The sequence below is a fragment of the Budorcas taxicolor genome, chromosome 10, assembly GCF_023091745.1.
Source record: "Budorcas taxicolor isolate Tak-1 chromosome 10, Takin1.1, whole genome shotgun sequence".
Lineage (NCBI taxonomy): Eukaryota > Metazoa > Chordata > Mammalia > Artiodactyla > Bovidae > Budorcas > Budorcas taxicolor.
Window position 1 is genome coordinate 26,802,248 of NC_068919.1, and position 19,196 is coordinate 26,821,443.

At 40.8% G+C, this 19,196-nt stretch overlaps 1 protein-coding gene across 1 annotated transcript in view; it reads left to right on the forward strand.

Moving 5' to 3' along the window:
- The first annotated feature begins 6,000 nt into the window (after window positions 1-6,000).
- The window catches only part of SLC12A6 (solute carrier family 12 member 6), a 90,097-nt gene continuing 76,901 nt past the window's right edge, over window positions 6,001-19,196 (forward strand). The window contains exon 1 of the mRNA XM_052646129.1: window positions 6,001-6,347. Coding sequence (XP_052502089.1) covers window positions 6,077-6,347 — 271 coding nt within the window. The 5' untranslated portion in view covers window positions 6,001-6,076. The remainder of the gene's footprint in view (window positions 6,348-19,196) is intronic.

Below are 19,196 nucleotides of genomic sequence, written 5' to 3' on the forward strand. Positions count from 1 at the left end.
CAAGCAAACACAAACTATACTTAAAAAAAAAAAAAACTTTAAGGTTTTTCTGGTTATAAAGCTGATATATCTTCCAACGTTTTTCGCCATTATAAATCATACCGCAATGGTCACCTCGGTTAATGATATCTGGGTTCCAATTTTCATTTCTTTAAACCAGAATCCTATAAAGAGAATTTGTACGTTCTTTTAAAAATTCGCCATACCTCTAAGAGGCGCATCTTATTACGCTATTATTAGCTACTCACCACTACAGAGAGTTGAATTTGTGGCAGAGACCTGAGTTTGAATCTTGGGTCGACCACTAAAATATGCTTCACCGGTTTCGTAAAATAACTTCACGCTCTTTTCGCTGTGCAGAATATGGAATACCCATCGTGCATTTTTACCGCCAATGTTTGAAACAGGGCGAGAGAACCGGATGTAAAATAGGGGAAGGAAGAAAATCTTCTTTCTTTCCTAAGGTAAAGGAGGCTCTGGATCCTGGAGCCTTTAGTTCTGCAGGTACTAGAAACTCATTGCCTCTGAAATGGGTGTGCATCTTGAGTTAAAAACAGGATAGTATTCAGTTATGTTTAATCTATATCCATCCCTACGCCCCTCTCTCCCTAGCAGTACCAGGCCCACAGTGGGCACACTGCACGTGTCGTACAACTCCTACAAGATTGCAACTGGGTTGCAACTGGTCACGTTCTGAGCTAGTGCGCCTCCTTCTGTCCGGCTGGAGAAAAGTCTAGATAAACTGGACTACATTTCCCGGCGTGCTTTCAGAGCGAGACTTCCGGCTGTACAGGAAGGAAATTGACCAACACGTGAGGCCTTCAGTTAGAGGCAGCTGCGGACAGAATTGGAACGTCCTGCTTTAGTGTGATCATGTTTCTCCAGTATTACCTCAACGAGCAAGGAGAGCGAGTCTACACGCTGAAGGTGAGAAGGGTAAACGGGCTGGATGTCAGTTTAGCGATGCATGTCATTGGAAGGAGCGGTCGGGAGAAGACAGTGAGTTGCCTAGCTGCTTGGGCGGGGGCGGGGGAGGGGGGCGGGACTAGAAACTCCAGAAGCCGCGCGTGGTATTAATTAATGGAAGCAGAAATGCGTGGCTTCTAGATCTTACCGTCGCATCCCCTGTTTTCATGTTTGCCGTTTTTGCGCGGCCCCTGATGTTGAAGCTGAAACTCCAATGCGTTGGCCACCTGATGCGAAGAGCTGACTCATTTGAAAAGACCCTGATGCTGGGAAAGATTGATGGCGGGAGGAGAAGGGGAAGAGAGGATGAGATGGTTCATCACCGACTCCATGGACATGGGTTTGGGTAAACTCCGGCAGTTGGTGATGGACAGGGAGGCCTGGCGTGCTGCGGTTCATGGGGTCGCAAAAAGTCGGACACGACTGAGCGACTGAACTGAACTCCCCATCCCAGCTTCCATCTCCCTTTTGAGGCCAGGGATTGCGTTTTCCCACCATTCCAGTGCTGAGATTATGTTCTTTCCTCCTCGAGCAGAAGCTTGATCCTATGGGACAACAGACGTGCTCGGCCCACCCTGCTCGATTCTCCCCAGACGACAAATACTCTCGACACCGAATCACCATCAAGAAACGCTTCAAGGTGCTCATGACCCAGCAGCCGCGCCCCGTCCTCTGAGGATGTCTTAACATTTCATGTGTCTTCTGCTGCCTGCCAGCACCCAAGAGACTTTCTGCAGCCAGGCTCTTCGGTCTGTGAGCCTGGAAGCTTGCTCCGACCCTTGCCCCTCGAATCCGGTCTCATCTTTGCCTTCGATCATGCTTGTTGTGAAGCAGTCATGGTAGCAACCCCGTCCAAGGGGAGATATTTGAATATTTTCGTACTTTGAATCACTGCCAGGTTATTAAAATGATTTCAAAGAGCAGTTGTTTTGTATGTTGTGGGAAGAAAGGAGTGGTTTTAAAAAAAAAAAAAAAAAAAAACGAGGGAAACGAGAGGGAAGAGTACCCCAGGGATACAAGACCACTTGGAAGAGAAACTTAGGTGACTGCTGTAGCAGTCGTGCTGTGCTGTGAGTCATAGCAGGGTGCTAGGGTAGGGGAAGAAAGCTTGAGAAAGACTTGTGCAACTGTTAGCATTAAGTAAGAAATACCCATGTTGTCAGTTAAGTAATTTTTTGTCCCTTGAAATGAAATTTCACTCAAAATGGAAGAGTTGCTTGAAAAATAATAGCAGCTATATGGGAGGAGGAAGATGTTGAATTGGAAGCCAGAAAAGGAGTATTCACCCCTCTATTTATAACTCTGAGAAAGTCAACCTGTTTAGTTCCGTTTTTCTCATCATTCCTAAGTACTCTTCCACCTCTAAAATTGATAGAGTTCAGTGATGGATCTTAATTCATCCAACCATTGTGAATAGGAATGTCTTTATGCATTTTTACTGCTCCTCTGGAAATATCTTGGAGGGTTTTCTTTTAATCCTGGAAGATTTCTTAGGCCATGAGCTTCTATCATGGGGCAACCATAAATTTATAATCCAATTTCTTGATAGCATAGGGATGATGAGGCAAAATACAGGCATTCAAGAAATGATTGCTCCTTCCTCTCCGTAAGTCAATTGGGTACTTCCTGAACTTCTTATTTGTGGCTTTTGACATTGAATTGAATGTTTGCCTAGTGCCACTGTAACATACATCAGCCCAAATTTGATTTATCAAGACTGGCCCTGGAAAGGGGTAAATATGTTTCTCATTGATGCTGATGTCTGACTGTCCCAGCAGAAAAGAATAGTTGACTGTTGAGAGAAAAAAAAAATCTAAAGACTTGGGTCATACGTAGTTAATAAAAGACATGATTTCCAGTTCTATTACTTATGAGAGTGGTGAAATGGGATGCTTATTTTCTGTCAAGCAATTTTTGGTTTCTTAGCCTCTTTACTTATGGCTCTTAGTATTAAAGAGATTGTAAAAACTTGTCCTGTCCTATTAGAGGTTAATGTTTGAAGAAAGGCTAGAAATTCTGCAAATGACTAGGGAAAAAGGTTCTGCTAAGGAAGTGTTTAAAGAACTAACTTCAGGGGAATTCTTGGTGGTTAGGACTCCCAGCTTCCGCTGCCCCTGGGGTGGCAAGCTGCTGCATGGGGTGGCTAAAAAAATAAGCAAATCCTATCTTTTTGTTTTTAATGCAGACTGTGATTCTGTCTTTAAAAGCTACACTGACCCGCCAAAAAAGGATTAGCATTCTTGATACCACCTACTGTGTAGACTAAGGAAAATTCAAATTGGTGTGTATATAGCGAAGATTTTTTTCTTAAGAGATCTCCTAGGTATCTGAGATGTTCTCAGAAATGGGAAACTCTTTAGTATAAAGTGAATGAAAATACACTGTGGAATGAAACAAAATTCAATGTTGTAGAAATCTAGGAATTTTTTTTTTTTTTTTAGTAAGGGGAATGTCTGTAAGACTGAACAGCAGGCCTGCCTAAAAAGAAAACTGATCAGGGAGCTAAATTTCTTGCTTCTGCAAGAAAACTGTAAGCCCGAATCAGTATCACAGGCTTTATAAAGAATCAAGCTTTGAGGAGATTTACATTTTAAATAGGAATCTAGTTACCTGTAGCTTTTAAACCAGACTGTGGACTTTGTGTCATGTGATAAACGGAGATTTCCTGGCTCAGGTCTTCAATACTGTTCTCATCTATTATTAAGGATGATGTTAAACATTTCTACTTGTGCTGAGCAAGGACCAGGCAAAGTCAGGCCCCAGGTTGTTGACTTTAAATGACTTTTGATAAACAAGGCCCTACATATAGTACAGGGAACTATATTCAGTATCCTGTGATAAACCATAATGGAAAGAAATATTTTTTAAAATATGTGTATGACTGAGTCACTTTGCTGTACAGCAAAGATTGCACATTGTAAATGAACTATATGTCAATAAATAAAGTTAGGAAAAATTAAAATTAAGAAAAAGTCTTGATCACAGCTGTAGGAAATAACTTGCAAACAAAACATTGATGAGTCAAATTTATTGAACACCTCTATATTCACGCATTAAATAAACATGCTAGGGAAAATATGGTGGCAGTAGCAGAGAAACACTGGCGTCAAGAGAAAGTATCTCAATGTCATCTTCATGTCTAAAAGATGGCTTTTTTAACGGAGCTTTCAGTCTGACTGAGGTAAAACACAAAATTGTATATATGTAACGTGTACAATATGAATATTTGATAGGTGTATACCTGTGAAAACCAGCATTTTTTCCGAAAGACAGCAAATAGAGAATGTAGCACACATTATGTATAAATTTGAGCATACAATGCTTTGGCATATACCACTACATAAAAACTCCAATGAGGGTTATATCCAATATATAGCATATATTTTGGAGGTATATGATGGTGTGAGATTTGTGATTTTTAAAGAAATTATGGTTTTTTGAGGATGTTCTTATTCAGTAGAGATGGTTTTTGCGGTTCTGAGAGTATGGCGTACCCACTGCTCCCTGAAATCCTTCCACTTCTAGAGTTAGTGCAAGACAGCAGGACCTAGAAGGAAAAGCATTTGTTTTTCCAAATACACGCAGCTGAGGCCCCCCCCACACACAACTACAATTCCCGTCGTGCTCCGGGCCTCCCACACTGGGGCCCAACCCGTGCCGCAACCTGAGCGAGCGCATGCGCGCAGCCCTCTCGGCCACCTCGCGGGCTGCAGAGACTGGGCGGGGCTTTCAGGCGCTCGTGGGGACGGTGCCGCCCTCCGACCGCTCCCCTAGGCTTCTCTTCGGACCGTTAACCTCGAATGAGGAACGAGCGGGGAGGAAAGGGCGGGGCTGCGGCGGCGCGGGCCCAGCCCGCCGGGCCCGGGGCCGGGGGCGGCGAGGTCACGTAACTGCATCTCTGGCGTCTGGCCAAGGAGGGGGCGCCCTCCCTGGCAGCTCCAGCCGTCCTGCGCGCGCCGTGGCTCGGAAACAGTTACCGGCTCATAAACAACAGCTGCGCGCGCACCCGCATCAGCTGGCGCCGAGATCCCGCACCTGCGACCTCCTACTCTCATCCTCGCTGCTCTCTCCGGCTCAGCCAGGGCCAGCCTGAGGCCACCTCCTCTTCAGTTAGAACCCTAAGGAAGAACAGCGAGGGCTGACCTTGCGCCGGGGCTCTGGTAGGGGAGAGAGCTTCTTCGGCAAAGGGGTGGCTCGTCCTGTCACGCGCAAGAGAAACCGAGTGAGCCAGTCGGGGCTCGATGGACTGACTAGCAGCGACCTGCCTCGACCCTGAGCTGCAGTCCGCGGAGTCTCGATCAGCTAGCCGCCTCCTCCCAGATCCTAGGGACCTTTCTGCCAGAAGAGCGGGCGGGCCAGCCCCGCAGGCCTCTTGAAGGCAGAAATCCGCTCTGCCCCTGCAGCCTCCTCTGCTCACCCTTCTCTCATTCTCCTCCAGCCAGAGTGTGCGATTATTTTTCCCGTTATGCGTGCGCACCTCTCCCACCATACCCAAGTGGATTATCGGCCTCAGAAACATCGGGTGGCTCTACACACACCTCCTCCCAGCCAGACCTGTGGGGTATTCACCTGATACACAACAGGTGGCCGGGTATACACCGTTTCGCAGGCTGATCTATGCTGTATTCGTCTGATAAGGGTGGGCTTGTGCTCACTTTGCTCAACTAACCGTGGGACATTTACAGATAAAAAAAGGACTAACTACCTCGGCCGAAACCTTAGGGTCGAGGCAAGAAAGGCTTCGTCACCTGCTTTTCTGACAATGGCCCTGAGCCCACATCCCTGGACCAGAGGAGAGAACTAGGTATCTCTTCATTCTGAAGAAACGAAGTTACACGAGATTGGCATCGTTTTGTCTTTTTTTTTTTTTTTTTTTTAATATTTTTCAACTGTTGGTAGTGCACTTTTTAGGACAGCTTGAATTCTTGAATAGGAGGATTCTTATATGTAGTGGCTTTTCGTGTGGTGTAAATCAAGGTAACTGAAGGTTGTTTTTCGTGTTTTTAGTTATCTTTTCTGTTTTTGCAATCAGAAGTAGCTTGCAAAGGAGGAAGGGTTTTGCAGGGTTTTTCTTTTTTCCTTGTCCTTATAAAGGAAGAGAAAAATAAAAATGCATCCTCCAGAAACCACCACCAAGATGGCTTCAGTTCGGTTCATGGTGACACCAACAAAGATCGATGACATTCCAGGTTTATCAGACACCAGTCCGGACCTCAGCTCTCGATCCAGTTCCCGAGTAAGATTTAGCTCCCGCGAAAGTGTGCCCGAAACCAGCCGTAGTGAGCCTATGAGTGAGATGTCTGGAGCCACCACTTCCTTGGCAACGGTTGCACTGGATCCAGCCAGTGACCGGACATCTAACCCCCAGGATGTTACTGAGGGTGAGTAGAAACGTAGATAACAAAATATTTCCATTACTGACCTGTTTGTCCAGGATGAAATTATACTGAGAGATCACGTTTCCATTATAGAATAATCATTAGGAACCAAGGAACCTCTTTTTGAGATGTTTAGGAACCCTTTGGGATAATGGTTTGCATAGCCAAGCTCTGCAGTAGTAACTTGGTGTGTTTGGAGGTATATGGCAAGAAGGAAAGTGGTTGTGTTTTGACTTCCTCGTTTTTTGTCTCAAACTTGAAATGTATCTTTTGGTTAAGGATGAGTATCAAAGAATTTAATCATTTTCAGGAAGGAGAATCCTAAATGGTAAAATTTAGTGGAGAGTTGGCTTTGGGGGTCTAACTATGTATGACAGTTTGCTTTTAAGGTCAGTTATGTGGAGTAATTATTGATCATATCTTAGTTATTGGCTTTCCGAAAGAGACTTCAGATATTGTATCACAAAATTCCTTTTAAAAATTTATGTTTTTACAGAGGCAGTTGTTCCAGTAGCTAAGCTCAGGGTGAGGGTGGGTAGATCTGAGTGGGCTGCCTTGTCCAGTGGAGAATTCTAAAGAGGCTTTTAGGGCCTGATTCCACATAAATTTTTTTTGTTTCATTTTGAACTTTAGATGGCATGTACTGAGTATTAAGCCTTTGTAGTCAGGAACAGCGCATGAGCCACTTTTGACTTGTATTGACCACTGCAGACCTTTAGCTTCCTAAAGCAATTTGTGTCAACAGGCTTGGAGGTTTCCATTGCGTTTAGTGAGAGATGATGAAATAAAACAGGTCATAACATTTTTTGGACTAAAGTAGAAAAATTTGAGAAATACCGTGCTGCTTTATATATTTAGTTTTATGCTGTGTTCTAACATAGATCTCTCTAGTAATGAAAATTCTCTTAAGAATTTTCAAAGCTCTTAAAATGATATTCTACCCACATTTGAAAACCATCTTCAGCCACTGACTTGCTGTTTTCCGGTGTCAGGAAATATTGTTCCTTCTAACCTACAGAGCGCAGGAAACCAAAATGCTTTTAGTTCCTTATTTCTGTTTAGTGTGTTTTAATGTAAGGAGACAAGGTAGATTTGCTAGTTTATAGTCCTTGACTAATTTTTTTTTTTTATGAAGACCTTACAGGTCAATTCCTGGACTAAACAATTTTCACCTTCATGACAGAGTTTATGTTATATACCATGGTATTAAAATTACATTATGGGAATAAAATAATTGATCATTTTCTCTTCTTCCACATTCTAAATTATAGTTTTAGTTTTTACCCTTTATACTGTATTTAGGTTGTAAAAATACCAGGTAAAGACTATAACAGTGTTAATTTTTTTAATGTTGTAATTGTCATTTGTTGTTCTTCAGTCGCAATGTCCTGTCTGACTGTTTTGTGACCCCACGGCCTGTAGCCCACTAGGCTCCTCTGTCCGTGGGATTTCCCAGGCAAGAATACTGGAGTCGCTTCTCTTTTCCTTCTCCAGGGGATCTGCCTGACCCAGGGATCAAACTCAAGTCTACTATTTGGCAGGCGGCTTCTTTATCACTGAGCCACCTGGAAAGCCTGTAATTGTTATTAGGTAGCACAGATTCTATTCCTGGGTCCGGAAGATCCTCTGGAGTAGGAAATGGCAACCTACTCCAGTATTCTTGCCTGAGAAATCCCCTGGACAGAGGAGCCTGACAGGCTTCAGGTCATGGGGTTGCAAAAGAGTTGGACATGACTGAGCACACATACACAATTTATAGTTGAGTGTTGATAGGTTTGCAAGTTAGGTATCATAGAATTGTACTTTTGGTGTTTCTAAAAGTAGACATATCAGTAATGTATTAACCTTGCAGAGACAGGATCCTTATCTGGGCTGCTCTTCTGATCTATAAGCCGTTCTTTAAGATCTGCAGTGGTATCACTTTATACCATAAGGGTAAAACCATAAGGGTAAAACTGAGACTTGTCTAGGTGAAATCTATCTTGTCTAGGTGAAATCTATCTTGTTTAGGTGAAATCTGTCTCGTTTAGGTGGGTACTGAAGTTAAAGCTTGGTCCTCTATCCAACATATTCCTTAATGTTTAGTTTCTGGTACTAGATGAAAGGGAAATTAACAGTCCGGCCATTAGATCACACTTTTTCCTAGAGTATTCTTGGGAAATGAGTTTCCTACTTTCCTAGTGACCTATTTTTTCTTACTTATCTTTTAGAAAAATTCTTGTGATGGCAATCATCCTGTGATATATTTCCCACACTATAGGAGGGAACTGGTTAGAAATATACTTCTTTTACCTTTGGTCTTGTAATATGCAGATGCCATTATTAGACTTAGATGTTGTGGCTCAGCTGGTAAGGAATCCACCTGCAATGCGGGAGTCCTGGGTTTGATCCCTGGGTTGGGAAGATCCCCTGGAGAAGGGAAAGGCTCTCATATTCTGGCCTGGAGATTTCCATGGACTGTATAGTTCATGGGTTGCAAAGAGTCAACGGAGTGACTTTCACTTTCACTTTCAAACTTCAAAGAATGCTCTTGTCAAGAAAATCAAGGACATGTGTTAATCTACATTTGTCTCGGCTGGATTTAATAAAGGAAAACAAACTACTTCCTTGACTCTATCCATATGCTCGTAAGATATTTCAGAATTGTTTCTTGTTTTACCCCTTGAAAGTGAAAGTGAAGTCTCAGTCATGTCCGACTCTTTGCGACCCCGTGGACTGTAGCCCACCAGGCTCCTCTGTCCATGGGATTCTCCAGGCAAGAGTACTGTACTGGAGTGGGTTGCCATTTCCTTCTCCAGGGGATCTTCCCGACCCAGGGATCAAACCCAGGTCTCTCACATTGCAGGCAGACGATTTAACCTCTGAGCCACCAGGGAAGCCCTGTTTTACCACTTAGAATTGTATTGTTATTATTATTTTGGTCTTTTTTTATATCCTTTAGTGATTACAACATTGGTATGAATCTCTCTTTTCTCCACAATTCCCTTGCCTCCCACATTTCTTCCCACCTTCAGTTTATTATCTTGTCGTATACCTTTATTAACATTACATTACACAACCAAGGAGGGGTGATGCATGAAGTTTTAAATATGTCTGTATTTTAATTTTTTTCTACTGTTGGCCTCTTGAGTAGTAATTATCTTTCTGCTATCAAAGTATTTATAGTTCTCTTTCATTTTGTCACTGTCCCATTAGAATTTCTGGGACTGTCAAGCTGGTAAATAAAATCAACAGTCTTAGCACTATACTTGCTTGTGCATGAGGAATGCTTTAAATGTACAGAAGGAACTTTTGAGAGTGGACGTCTCCAGAGTTATGAAAACAGAGTGGAGAGAAGGAATTTCCCTTTAAACAATTCAGTAAGGCATATACAATGTTTTATATTGAGAGTGTATCACTTTTATTCTTTACATAAGAAATTCTACCTTTAAAAAAAATCATTTCTTTTTTTCTTTGCGTTGTGCTGGCTCTTCATTCTGCTCTGAGGGCTTTCTGTGCCGCGAGTGGGGACTCCTCTTCATTGTGGTGTATGGACTTCTTGCTGCGGTGACTTCTGTTGCGGAGCACAGGCTCCAGGCACGAGAGCTTCAGTAGTTGTGGCCCATGGGCTTTAGTTGCCCGTGGCATGTGGAATCTTCTTGGACCAAGGATCAAACCCGTGTCCCCTGCATTAGCAGGCAGATTCTTATCTACTGTACCACTAGGGAAATCTGAGAGTGTATCACTTTTAATTTAAAAAAAAATTAGTAGCCATAGCGTATCAGTTAGGGAACTTTCAGATAATCAAGAATCAAATTCTCATCAAACCCCATTTTAATAAATGAGGAAACTAAGGGTTACAGTGATGGTTATTTGTAGATTCTGAGTGGCAGAGCCGAGAGTAAAGTGCAGGCTTCCTGACCTCTCTGTCCGTGGCTTTCCGTTTGCCTCTGCCACAATGAACATTTTTTATGGTGGTCTCATAACTATTTGGTTAACTTAAATGATTGCTAAAATAATAATGCCAAGATAGAGCAGAGAACATATCTTTATATGTCTTGTACAGGCTCTAATAACATTTCAACCTTTTCCAATTCAACAAATGCTCCTGAGGGCTCCATGTAGGAGGCACTCCAGTAGAAATTATAGGTCAAACCCCATTCTACTGAATACTCAGGTAAAATATAGGTTCCGCCTTTGGAGAGCTCATAGAAATAGTGGTGAAAATGACAAGAATGCTTGCACCAGTGTTTACTGAGCAATTATTATGGACTAGACCTGTTCTGGGTGTGAAGGATGCCAGACTGAGAAAAAGAATCCCATTACTGTTCTAAGGAAAGTTATGCTCTAATAGAGAAAGCAAACCAAATTTTGTATAAATTAAAATGCTGTATGATAAATGTAGAAGGAGAAGTGCACATCAAAATACAAAAGAGAAAAATAAAGTAAATTTTAGAATAATACAGTAGAAAAATACAGTAAAGGAAAATGAACTGAGAGACTGGAGGACTTGACGGGCAAAATGGTAGTGAAAGACGTAGAAGGGTTAAAGGCTGTGATCAGATGTTTGAAAGTTGGGCTTGATGTGTTCAGAGGTGGAGCAGTTCCAGTGTGGTCCTAGTGTACAGCCTTGGGAGTGGGTTTCTGAGGTGGAGTAAAAACAAAAGCCAGTTGAGTTAGGAAGCTCTAAGTGTACTTTGAGGCTGGCTGTCACCAAATTTTTATTGACGGTTGTTAGCTGCTAGAGAGGTGAGAGTAATTTAGATAAGCCCCTCCTTCATGGGGTCACCTCTCTCTGACACCTTGTCTCGTTCAGCCTCAAATCCAGATAGATCAGATCTTTAAGTCCCTACATCTCTTACACAGACTACTTCTACAGTACCTATTTCAGTTAGGCTGTAAAGTTCTTAAGGACAGGGACACCAAATTGTCTTTGTATCTTCAGAGCATAACGTTGTCAATTTTTAAAAAATGCACAACCTAAAAGTTGAGAATTATATTTTATTTGGCAGACTTACTGAGGGCTTCAACCCAAAGATAGCCTCTCAATAAGCCCTGAGGGACTGTTATAAAGGAGGAGGATATGGAGGAACCAGGATACATAGGAGTTTTTGCCAAAAAACCAAATAGTTGAAACATCAAAAGATTACTGCTTGTTAAGGAAAACTGGACATCTCAAGTTAACAAATTTAGTGCTTTTCTATATATGATAAGATGCAAAACTCTGGGCTTATTGAAATCATTCCTTTGAGATGCACCTTAGCTGTCTAGGGCCAGTATCCTGGTTTTCTCCATTTTGAATCCCCTCAAGGTGCACCATTGGGGGTGACTGCAATGACTGACGTCTTGATGGCCTCAACAGCCGTTGTTCACTGATACAGCAGGCAACATTCTTTGTCCATCATATTTAAAAGCTCTTCAGCCAGAGTTGGGGACCATAGCTCAAAAGGAAAGAGGGATTAATGTAATATACATGTGAAGAATTTTCCTACTATAGGTGGGCTTCAAAGGGTAAGTAGACATTCACCAAGTGGATAAGGCCTGGCAGTCTTTTCCTTAAATGCTGATAGGTCTTAACAAATATTTATCTGCACTTGGCACCATTACATCACACATGGACATTAAGCCCACTCTACTGACCCACCAATTCTGTGTTATTAGTAATCATACCAGTCTCTCGAGCTGGGGTTAAATAATGTTTGACTAAGAATCAGAATAAAATTGGAAAGCTATCTTTTTTTTCTCTCATAAAACACGTTTCAAAGTACCAAGCACTTTTTTTATGCTTTTGAAAAAAAGTCTAGTTTTTTGCACCAAACAAAACTAAGTGAATTACATTGTAGGTGACAATTATAGGTGACTATTAACTTTCTTTTAAATATACCTTTCATATTATATGATTATTGAATACTGTCCTTCACTTTGACACACTAATAAAGAGCTGTAACTAACAGTGTATAAGGTAGTAAAGGGGATAGTTTTGTAAAACCATGTGGATTTGGTACCTTCTTCGTTTTCCTAATAGCATCCTCTGGTAGGTTTTTTTTTTCCCCAAGCTCAATTCGCACCCCCCCCCATTTTTTTAAAAGACAAATTATCACTTGTGTGAAACATTTTGGTTATAGACCAAGTCTCAATACTGCACAGTTAGTGATTAAATGTATAATGTATTATCAATATTTTATACCGCAAGTAGCAATCAGCTAAATCCAGAGTGTGGCAAATTTTATTGAATAATTAGAATTTTCAACAAATAAGTGAATGGGGTGAAAGAGGAGTTGATGGAAAGGGGGAAAGGCTGTTTCAGATAAAAAGAATATCAACCAAATACATGTGTGGACTTTTTTTGGATCCCGATGTGAGACGTTACTTTGCCGACTAAGGTCCGTCTAGTCAAGGCTATGGTTTTTCCAGTAGTCATGTATGGATGTGAGAGTTGGACTGTGAAGAAGGCTGAGCACCGAAGAATTGATGCTTTTGAACTGTGGTGTTGGAGAAGGCTCTTGAGAGTCCCTTGGACTGCAAGGAGATCCAACCAGTCCATTCTGAAGGAGATCAGCCCTGGGATTTCTTTGGAAAGAATGATGCTAAAGCTGAAACTCCAGTATTTTGGCCACCTCATGGGAAGAGTTGACTCATTGGAAAAGACTCTGATGCTGGGAGGGATTGGGGGCAGGAGGAGAAGGGGATGACCGAGGATGAGATGGCTGGATGGCATCATTGACTCGATGGACGCGAGTGTGAGTGAACTCCGGGAATTGGTGATGGACAGGGAGGCCTGACGTACTGCGATTCATGGGATCACAAAGAGTTGGACACAACTGAGTGAACTGAACTGAACTGATGTGAACAAACAACTGTAAAAAGACTTGAGAAAATCAGGGAAACATGACCATGCACTTAATATTAAACAACATGAAGGAATTATTGTGAATTTTCTTAGGCATATTTATGCCCGATGGTAATGTAAAGCCCTGATCTGTAGAGGTACATATTGACATATTAACAGGTGAAATGAAGTGTACTCCACCCTCCCCTCATACCAAAAAAATAAAATTTGAGAGATAGACAAGACTGACAAACATTTATGATTTGTTGAATTGGAGTAAAAGGTACATGAGGATTCATCTTACTGTTTTCTCTGATTTTGTGTATATTTGAAAACATCTGTAATACAAGCTTTTAAAAAGTTGGACTGAAATCCAGAAATAGACTTAATAGAAAGGACTTTGTTTTATAGAGTCTGTCCTAGAATATTCTAGATATTTGATTAAATATTAGTGACTGAAAGAGTGATTACTTCAACTTCTCATCTTCTATCCTGGATGGTCTCTCCTATCTCCTCAGTAATTCTTTGCATCAGAGGCCTTTTTCTTTTCCTGTCAAAGGCATGTTTATTTTTCTTTTTTCTTTCTAATTTATTTTTTTATGAAGGATAATTGCTTTACAGAATTTTGTTGCTTTCTGTCAAACCTCAACATGAATCAGCCATAGATATACATATATTCTCTTTTTGAATCTCCCTCCCATCTCCCGCCCCATTCTACCCCTCTAGATTGATACTGAACCCCTGTTTGAGTTTCGTGGGCCATACAGCAAATTCCTGTTGGCTATCTATTTTCCATATAGTAATATTGTTTCCATATTATTCTTTCCATACATCTCACCCTCTCCTCCCCTCTCTCCATGTCCATAAGTCTATTCTCTATGCCTGTTTCTCCATTGTTGCCGTGTAAATAAATTCTTCAGTACCATTTTTCTAGATTCTGTATATATGTGTTAGAATACAATATTTATCTTTCTCTTTCTGACTCACTTCACTCTGTATAATAGGTTCTAGGTTCATCCACCTCATCAGAACTGACTCAAATGTGTTCCTTTTTATGGCTGAGTAATATTCCATTGTGTATATGTACCACTTCTTTATCCATTCATCTGTCAGTGGACATCTTCGTTGCTTCCATGTTCTAGCTATTGTAAATAGTGCTGCAGTGAACAGTGGGTTACATGTGTCTCTTTCAGTTTTGGTTTCCTCAGGGTATATGCCTGGGAGTGGGATTGCTGGGTCATATGGTGGTTTTATTCCTAGTTTTTTAAGGAATCTCCATACTGTCTTCCACAGTGGCTGTATCAATTTACATTCCCACCAACAGTGCAAGAGCGTTCCCTTTACTCCACACCCTCTCCAGCATTTATTGTTTGTAGACTTTTTGATGAGGCCCATTCTGACCGGTGTGAGGTGATACCTCATTTGCAGTTTTGGTTTGCATTTCTGAGGGATTCTCATAAACTTTGCTTTGCTATTATCTGTACTGGGAATGGAAGAGAAGGAAGAGGGCCTGGGAACCTAAGAATCTTATATAGTCATGCTTTTCCGTGTTAAAGCTGTTAAAATAAGAGGAATGTTTTAAGGCAATTTGTGCTGACCTAGAAGGACGATATTTTGCTGTAAACTTGAATCGAAGCTGCTCTTTTTTTTCTTTCTCTGTGTAATAAATGCTTTTGGACTAGCCAGACCTAAAATGGCCACCTTTGCAAGCTTCCCTGGAAAAGGGCAAATTGAATTTCAGTCTCCCCCTCCTTGCCCTTTTGGCCTGATGTAAGCTGCATAGCTTCACCTGGTGGGCCTGTTGACTCAGAGTAATGCACATTCTATGTATTTAAGTTCTTAGTGATGTGTTTCTTAGCAGTAGATATGAAAATTTGGAGAGCTGTATTAAAGGAATTATGAAAGCACTTTATTTTGTGATTGTGTAAAACAGTGTATTTTAATGAAATTTTAGAAGTAAGTGGAAAACCGAAGAAGATATTCCCCATTAAAACCTTGTTATTCGTGCTTTGGTGCACTTGAAGAGTGCCTGCAATGGTGTATAAAGTTATGAGCACAAAGCTGCAGAGCACACAGCGCACACACACGCACACAGCACCTTGCTTTAGCTGCAGAAGTTCAGTATTGGTTAATAGGAAATGTTGTTACTGTATTTGCTCAGTGCTAAAGTGTTCATTTGTCAAATTTTTAACATTTCTGATTCTCAAGTGCATTTTACTTTTGAAAAATTTTAATCTACTTAAATCACAGGTAGAACTTAACAGTTACCAAAATATCAGAATCAAACCAATATTGTAAATAAGTCAATCTGAAAGGCTATGCAAAAGTTGAAAATTTGAAGTTACCTCTGGGTCTCTTAACTGAAAAAATGTAAGGACTAAAGCTTTTTTCTTCTTCTGAAAATTTATATTTTTGTATTTGGACAGGATAGAAAAATGAAAACAAAAGCAGTATTAAGTTGTTAGGAAATGGTATATACTTAGGTCTTAATCCTAACTTTAGTTTTTGTTTTGGGTGGTTTTGTTTTTTCCTGGTAGGGAAAGTAGTTTGGCCATGCTGGGTGCATGTGGGATCTTAGTTCCTTGACCAGGGATTGACCTCATGGAGCAAGAAGTCTTAACCACTGGACCACCAGGGAAATCCCATGGTTTTTTTCTTTTTAAAATTTCCTATAAAATAACAGTCTTCTGCTTTGTATTTTTGGTGCTCCATAGCTAAGCCTTATTATATTTATATGGCCTTGAGAAATCCATGCAAGATATTCAGTTTGTCGTGATCACACAGTAAAAGGCTTTACTGTAGTCAGTGAAGCAGAAGTAGATTGGCAGGTGGAATCCTAACCACTGGTTCCTCTTTAGAGCAAATAAAGAGCCTCTTTATGAAGATGAAAGAGGAGAGTAAAAAAGCTGGCTTAAAATTCAGCATTCAAAAAACTTAAGATCATGGCATCTGATCCCATCACTTCATGGCAGACATGGGAGACAATGGAAACAGTGACAGACTTTATTTTCTTGGGCTCCAAAATCACTGCAAATGGTGACTGCAGGCATGAAATTAAAAGGCACTTGCTCCTTGGAAGAAAAGCTATGACAAACATAGACAGCACATTAAAAAGCGGAGACATTACTTTGCCAACAAAGGTCCATCTAGTCAAAGCTATGGTTTTTCCAGTAGTCACGTATGGATGTGAGAGTTGGATCATAAAGAAGGCTGAGCACCAAAGAATTGATGCTTTGAACTGTGGTGGTGGAGAAGACTCCTGAGAGCCCCTTGGACTGCAGGGAGATCAAATCAGTCCATCCTAAAGGAAATCAGTCCTGAATATTCATTGGAAGGACTGATGCTGAAGCTCCAATACTTTGGCCACCTGATATGAAGAACTGACTCACTGGAAAAGGCCCAGATGTTGGGAAGGATTGAGGGCAGGAGGAGAAGAGGAGAACAGAGGATAAGATGGTTGGATGGCATCATCGACTCAATTGGATGGCATCATCGACTCAATGCACATGAGTTTGGGCAAACTCTGAGAGATGGTGAAGGACAGGGAAGCCTGGCCAACAACAGTGGTCAGCTCTGCTGCAATATTTATTAAGTTGCAAATGTGTAATAGAGTAGAAGAGGTATGAGGAAATGCAAGTTTTATGTTCTATGTATATTTTTGCAATTATTTTGCCTCACATTGTGGGCATGAAAGGAAATTTTTTTTTTAATGTAGTAAAATGATATGTTTTCTGAATAACCTAAGGTTCTATGTCCCTAACAAGAAATCTGGCCTAAAAATGCATTTTTACTCTCTTTTACACAAATGATCTCAAATACCTAGGACATTATGAAAGTGAAAGTTGCTCAGTTGTGTCCAACTCTTTGCGACCCCATGGACTATACAGTCCATGAAATTCTTCAGGCCAGAATACTGGAGTGGGTAGCCTTTCCCTTCTCCGGGGGATCTTCCCAACCCAGGGATCGAACCTCCATCTCCGGCATTGCGGGCGGATTCTTTACCAGCTGAGCCACAAGGGAGGCCCCAGGGCATTATAATAGTGCTTAATTAACATGAAGATTTACTGATTTAGTTACATTAGTCCATCTAAAAAAAAAAAAGAAAGTGAAGAAAGTGTTAGTCGCTCAGTCATGTCCAACTCTTTGTGACCCCATGGACTGTAGTCCACCAGGCTCCTCTTGTCTGTGGAATTCTCTAGGCAAGAAAACTGGAGTGGGTTGTCATTCACTTCTCCAGGTGATCTTCACAACCCAGGGATCAAATCCAGATCTCCTGTGTTACAGGCAGATTCTTTACTGTCTGAGCCACCAGGGAAGCCATCTAAAGTTAATTAATATTCATGTTTCAACCCTTGTCTCAATAGATCTATTTAATTTATTTTTAAACATAAAGTGTTTTTATTAGAGACTTGTTTGTATGAGAGGGAAAAAAATCCACTCAAAGCATCATCTGTCATTATGCATTAACCTCCAACACTCATGGGTTCTCACTGGACCACTGAATGTTAACAATAAGTCTGTGCCTGTCATCATCAGTAGATCTATTTTAAAACTGAGTTTTGTTGCTGGGGAGAAAGGAAGCAATAATTTATAAAAAAAAATACTTGTTCTCTGACATAAAAATTAACAAGGAAATTTTGTTTCAGATTATGTTTTCATTTTTCTTTTTTTATATTTTAGAAATATGTCCTAAGTTTTGATAATGTTTAATATCAGTTTTATTTTCTATGTACTACTGGTAGCATTGACTAGAAGCCCATAGATCATATTTCAGAATGAAAGAATGAAGTATCATGCCTCAGAAATGAAAATCTGAGTTACTGAGTAGTTATGTTTTCATACTTAGGTTGATTTTGGGGGCCTCTCATTTGTAGGTTACAATTGACATTGGGATGAGCAACCTTATATAGGGAATTGCAATACTCTGAAAAAGATAACAGGAGAAGCGGAGGGCTCTAAGTACTTAAAAGGCTTTTGATAATACCTTCTTTAGTATTTGGATCAGTAGCCAAAATGAATGGCATAGCTCTCAAACTAGCACTAGCCATCAACCATTATTCTTTCCTTTAATGAAGACTCACAGCTTAAGGTTCCTACAGAAGAAACTGGGCAAGGTGGTACTGTTGTGCTCTCAAGATTGATTCTGTAAGTTACACTCCCGGTTTTATATTGCTTGTTATTATGTAGTTAATAGGATAATAAGTCTGCCAGCTCCTTGAGGGCAGGAATAGTGTCATCTTCTCCATTGCATTCCTCTTTCCTGTCATATGGCATATTGAATAAATGCATGAGTCCTTCAGCCTCAGTAAAGCATGAGATTCTTCTGATGTTTTGATTTGGAGAACTCTTTGTTATCTTTACCCTATAGTTTTACGAATCCATCAGAAAATAATGTCTTTTTTGTATTTACTGTCTTTCAGTCATCAGTCCCAAAATACATTATAAATATCATTTTATAAAAATCCATTCATAGACAATTTTACGTAATTTTGAGATTTAGAAGTTTTGATGCCTTACTATCCATGATAGTTGGTCCTCACCAAAGTAACTGACTCATTTAATTCTTTGTATAGTTGTCTACATAGTAAGGCAAAATTTAGAATTTGTGATCAGTTTTATACTTTAAATTAATATTTATTGTCCCAGTATTTGAAGGAGAAAAAGGTTTCGCTGAGTATGTTAAATAGGAAATTTGTGTATAATGAGATTCTATATACTCATCAAATTTAAGTAGTGAACTGCCTGCTAAGCTTCTTCAGTCGTGTCCGACTCTGTGTGACCCCTATTGACTTCTAATAAAATGTTTAGAATATTCTCTAATAGAGCCATTCAGAGTGAGGTATGCAGATGGTGCTGGACCATGAGCTATTTATAAACCTCCTTACATATGAAGTGAAGTCGCTCAGTCGTGTCCGACTCTGTGCGACCCCATGGACAGTAGCCTACCAGGCTCCGCCGTCCATGGGATTTTCCAGGCAAGAATACTGGAGTGGGCTGCCATTTCCTTCTCCAAGGGATCTTCCCAACCCAGGGATCAAACCCGG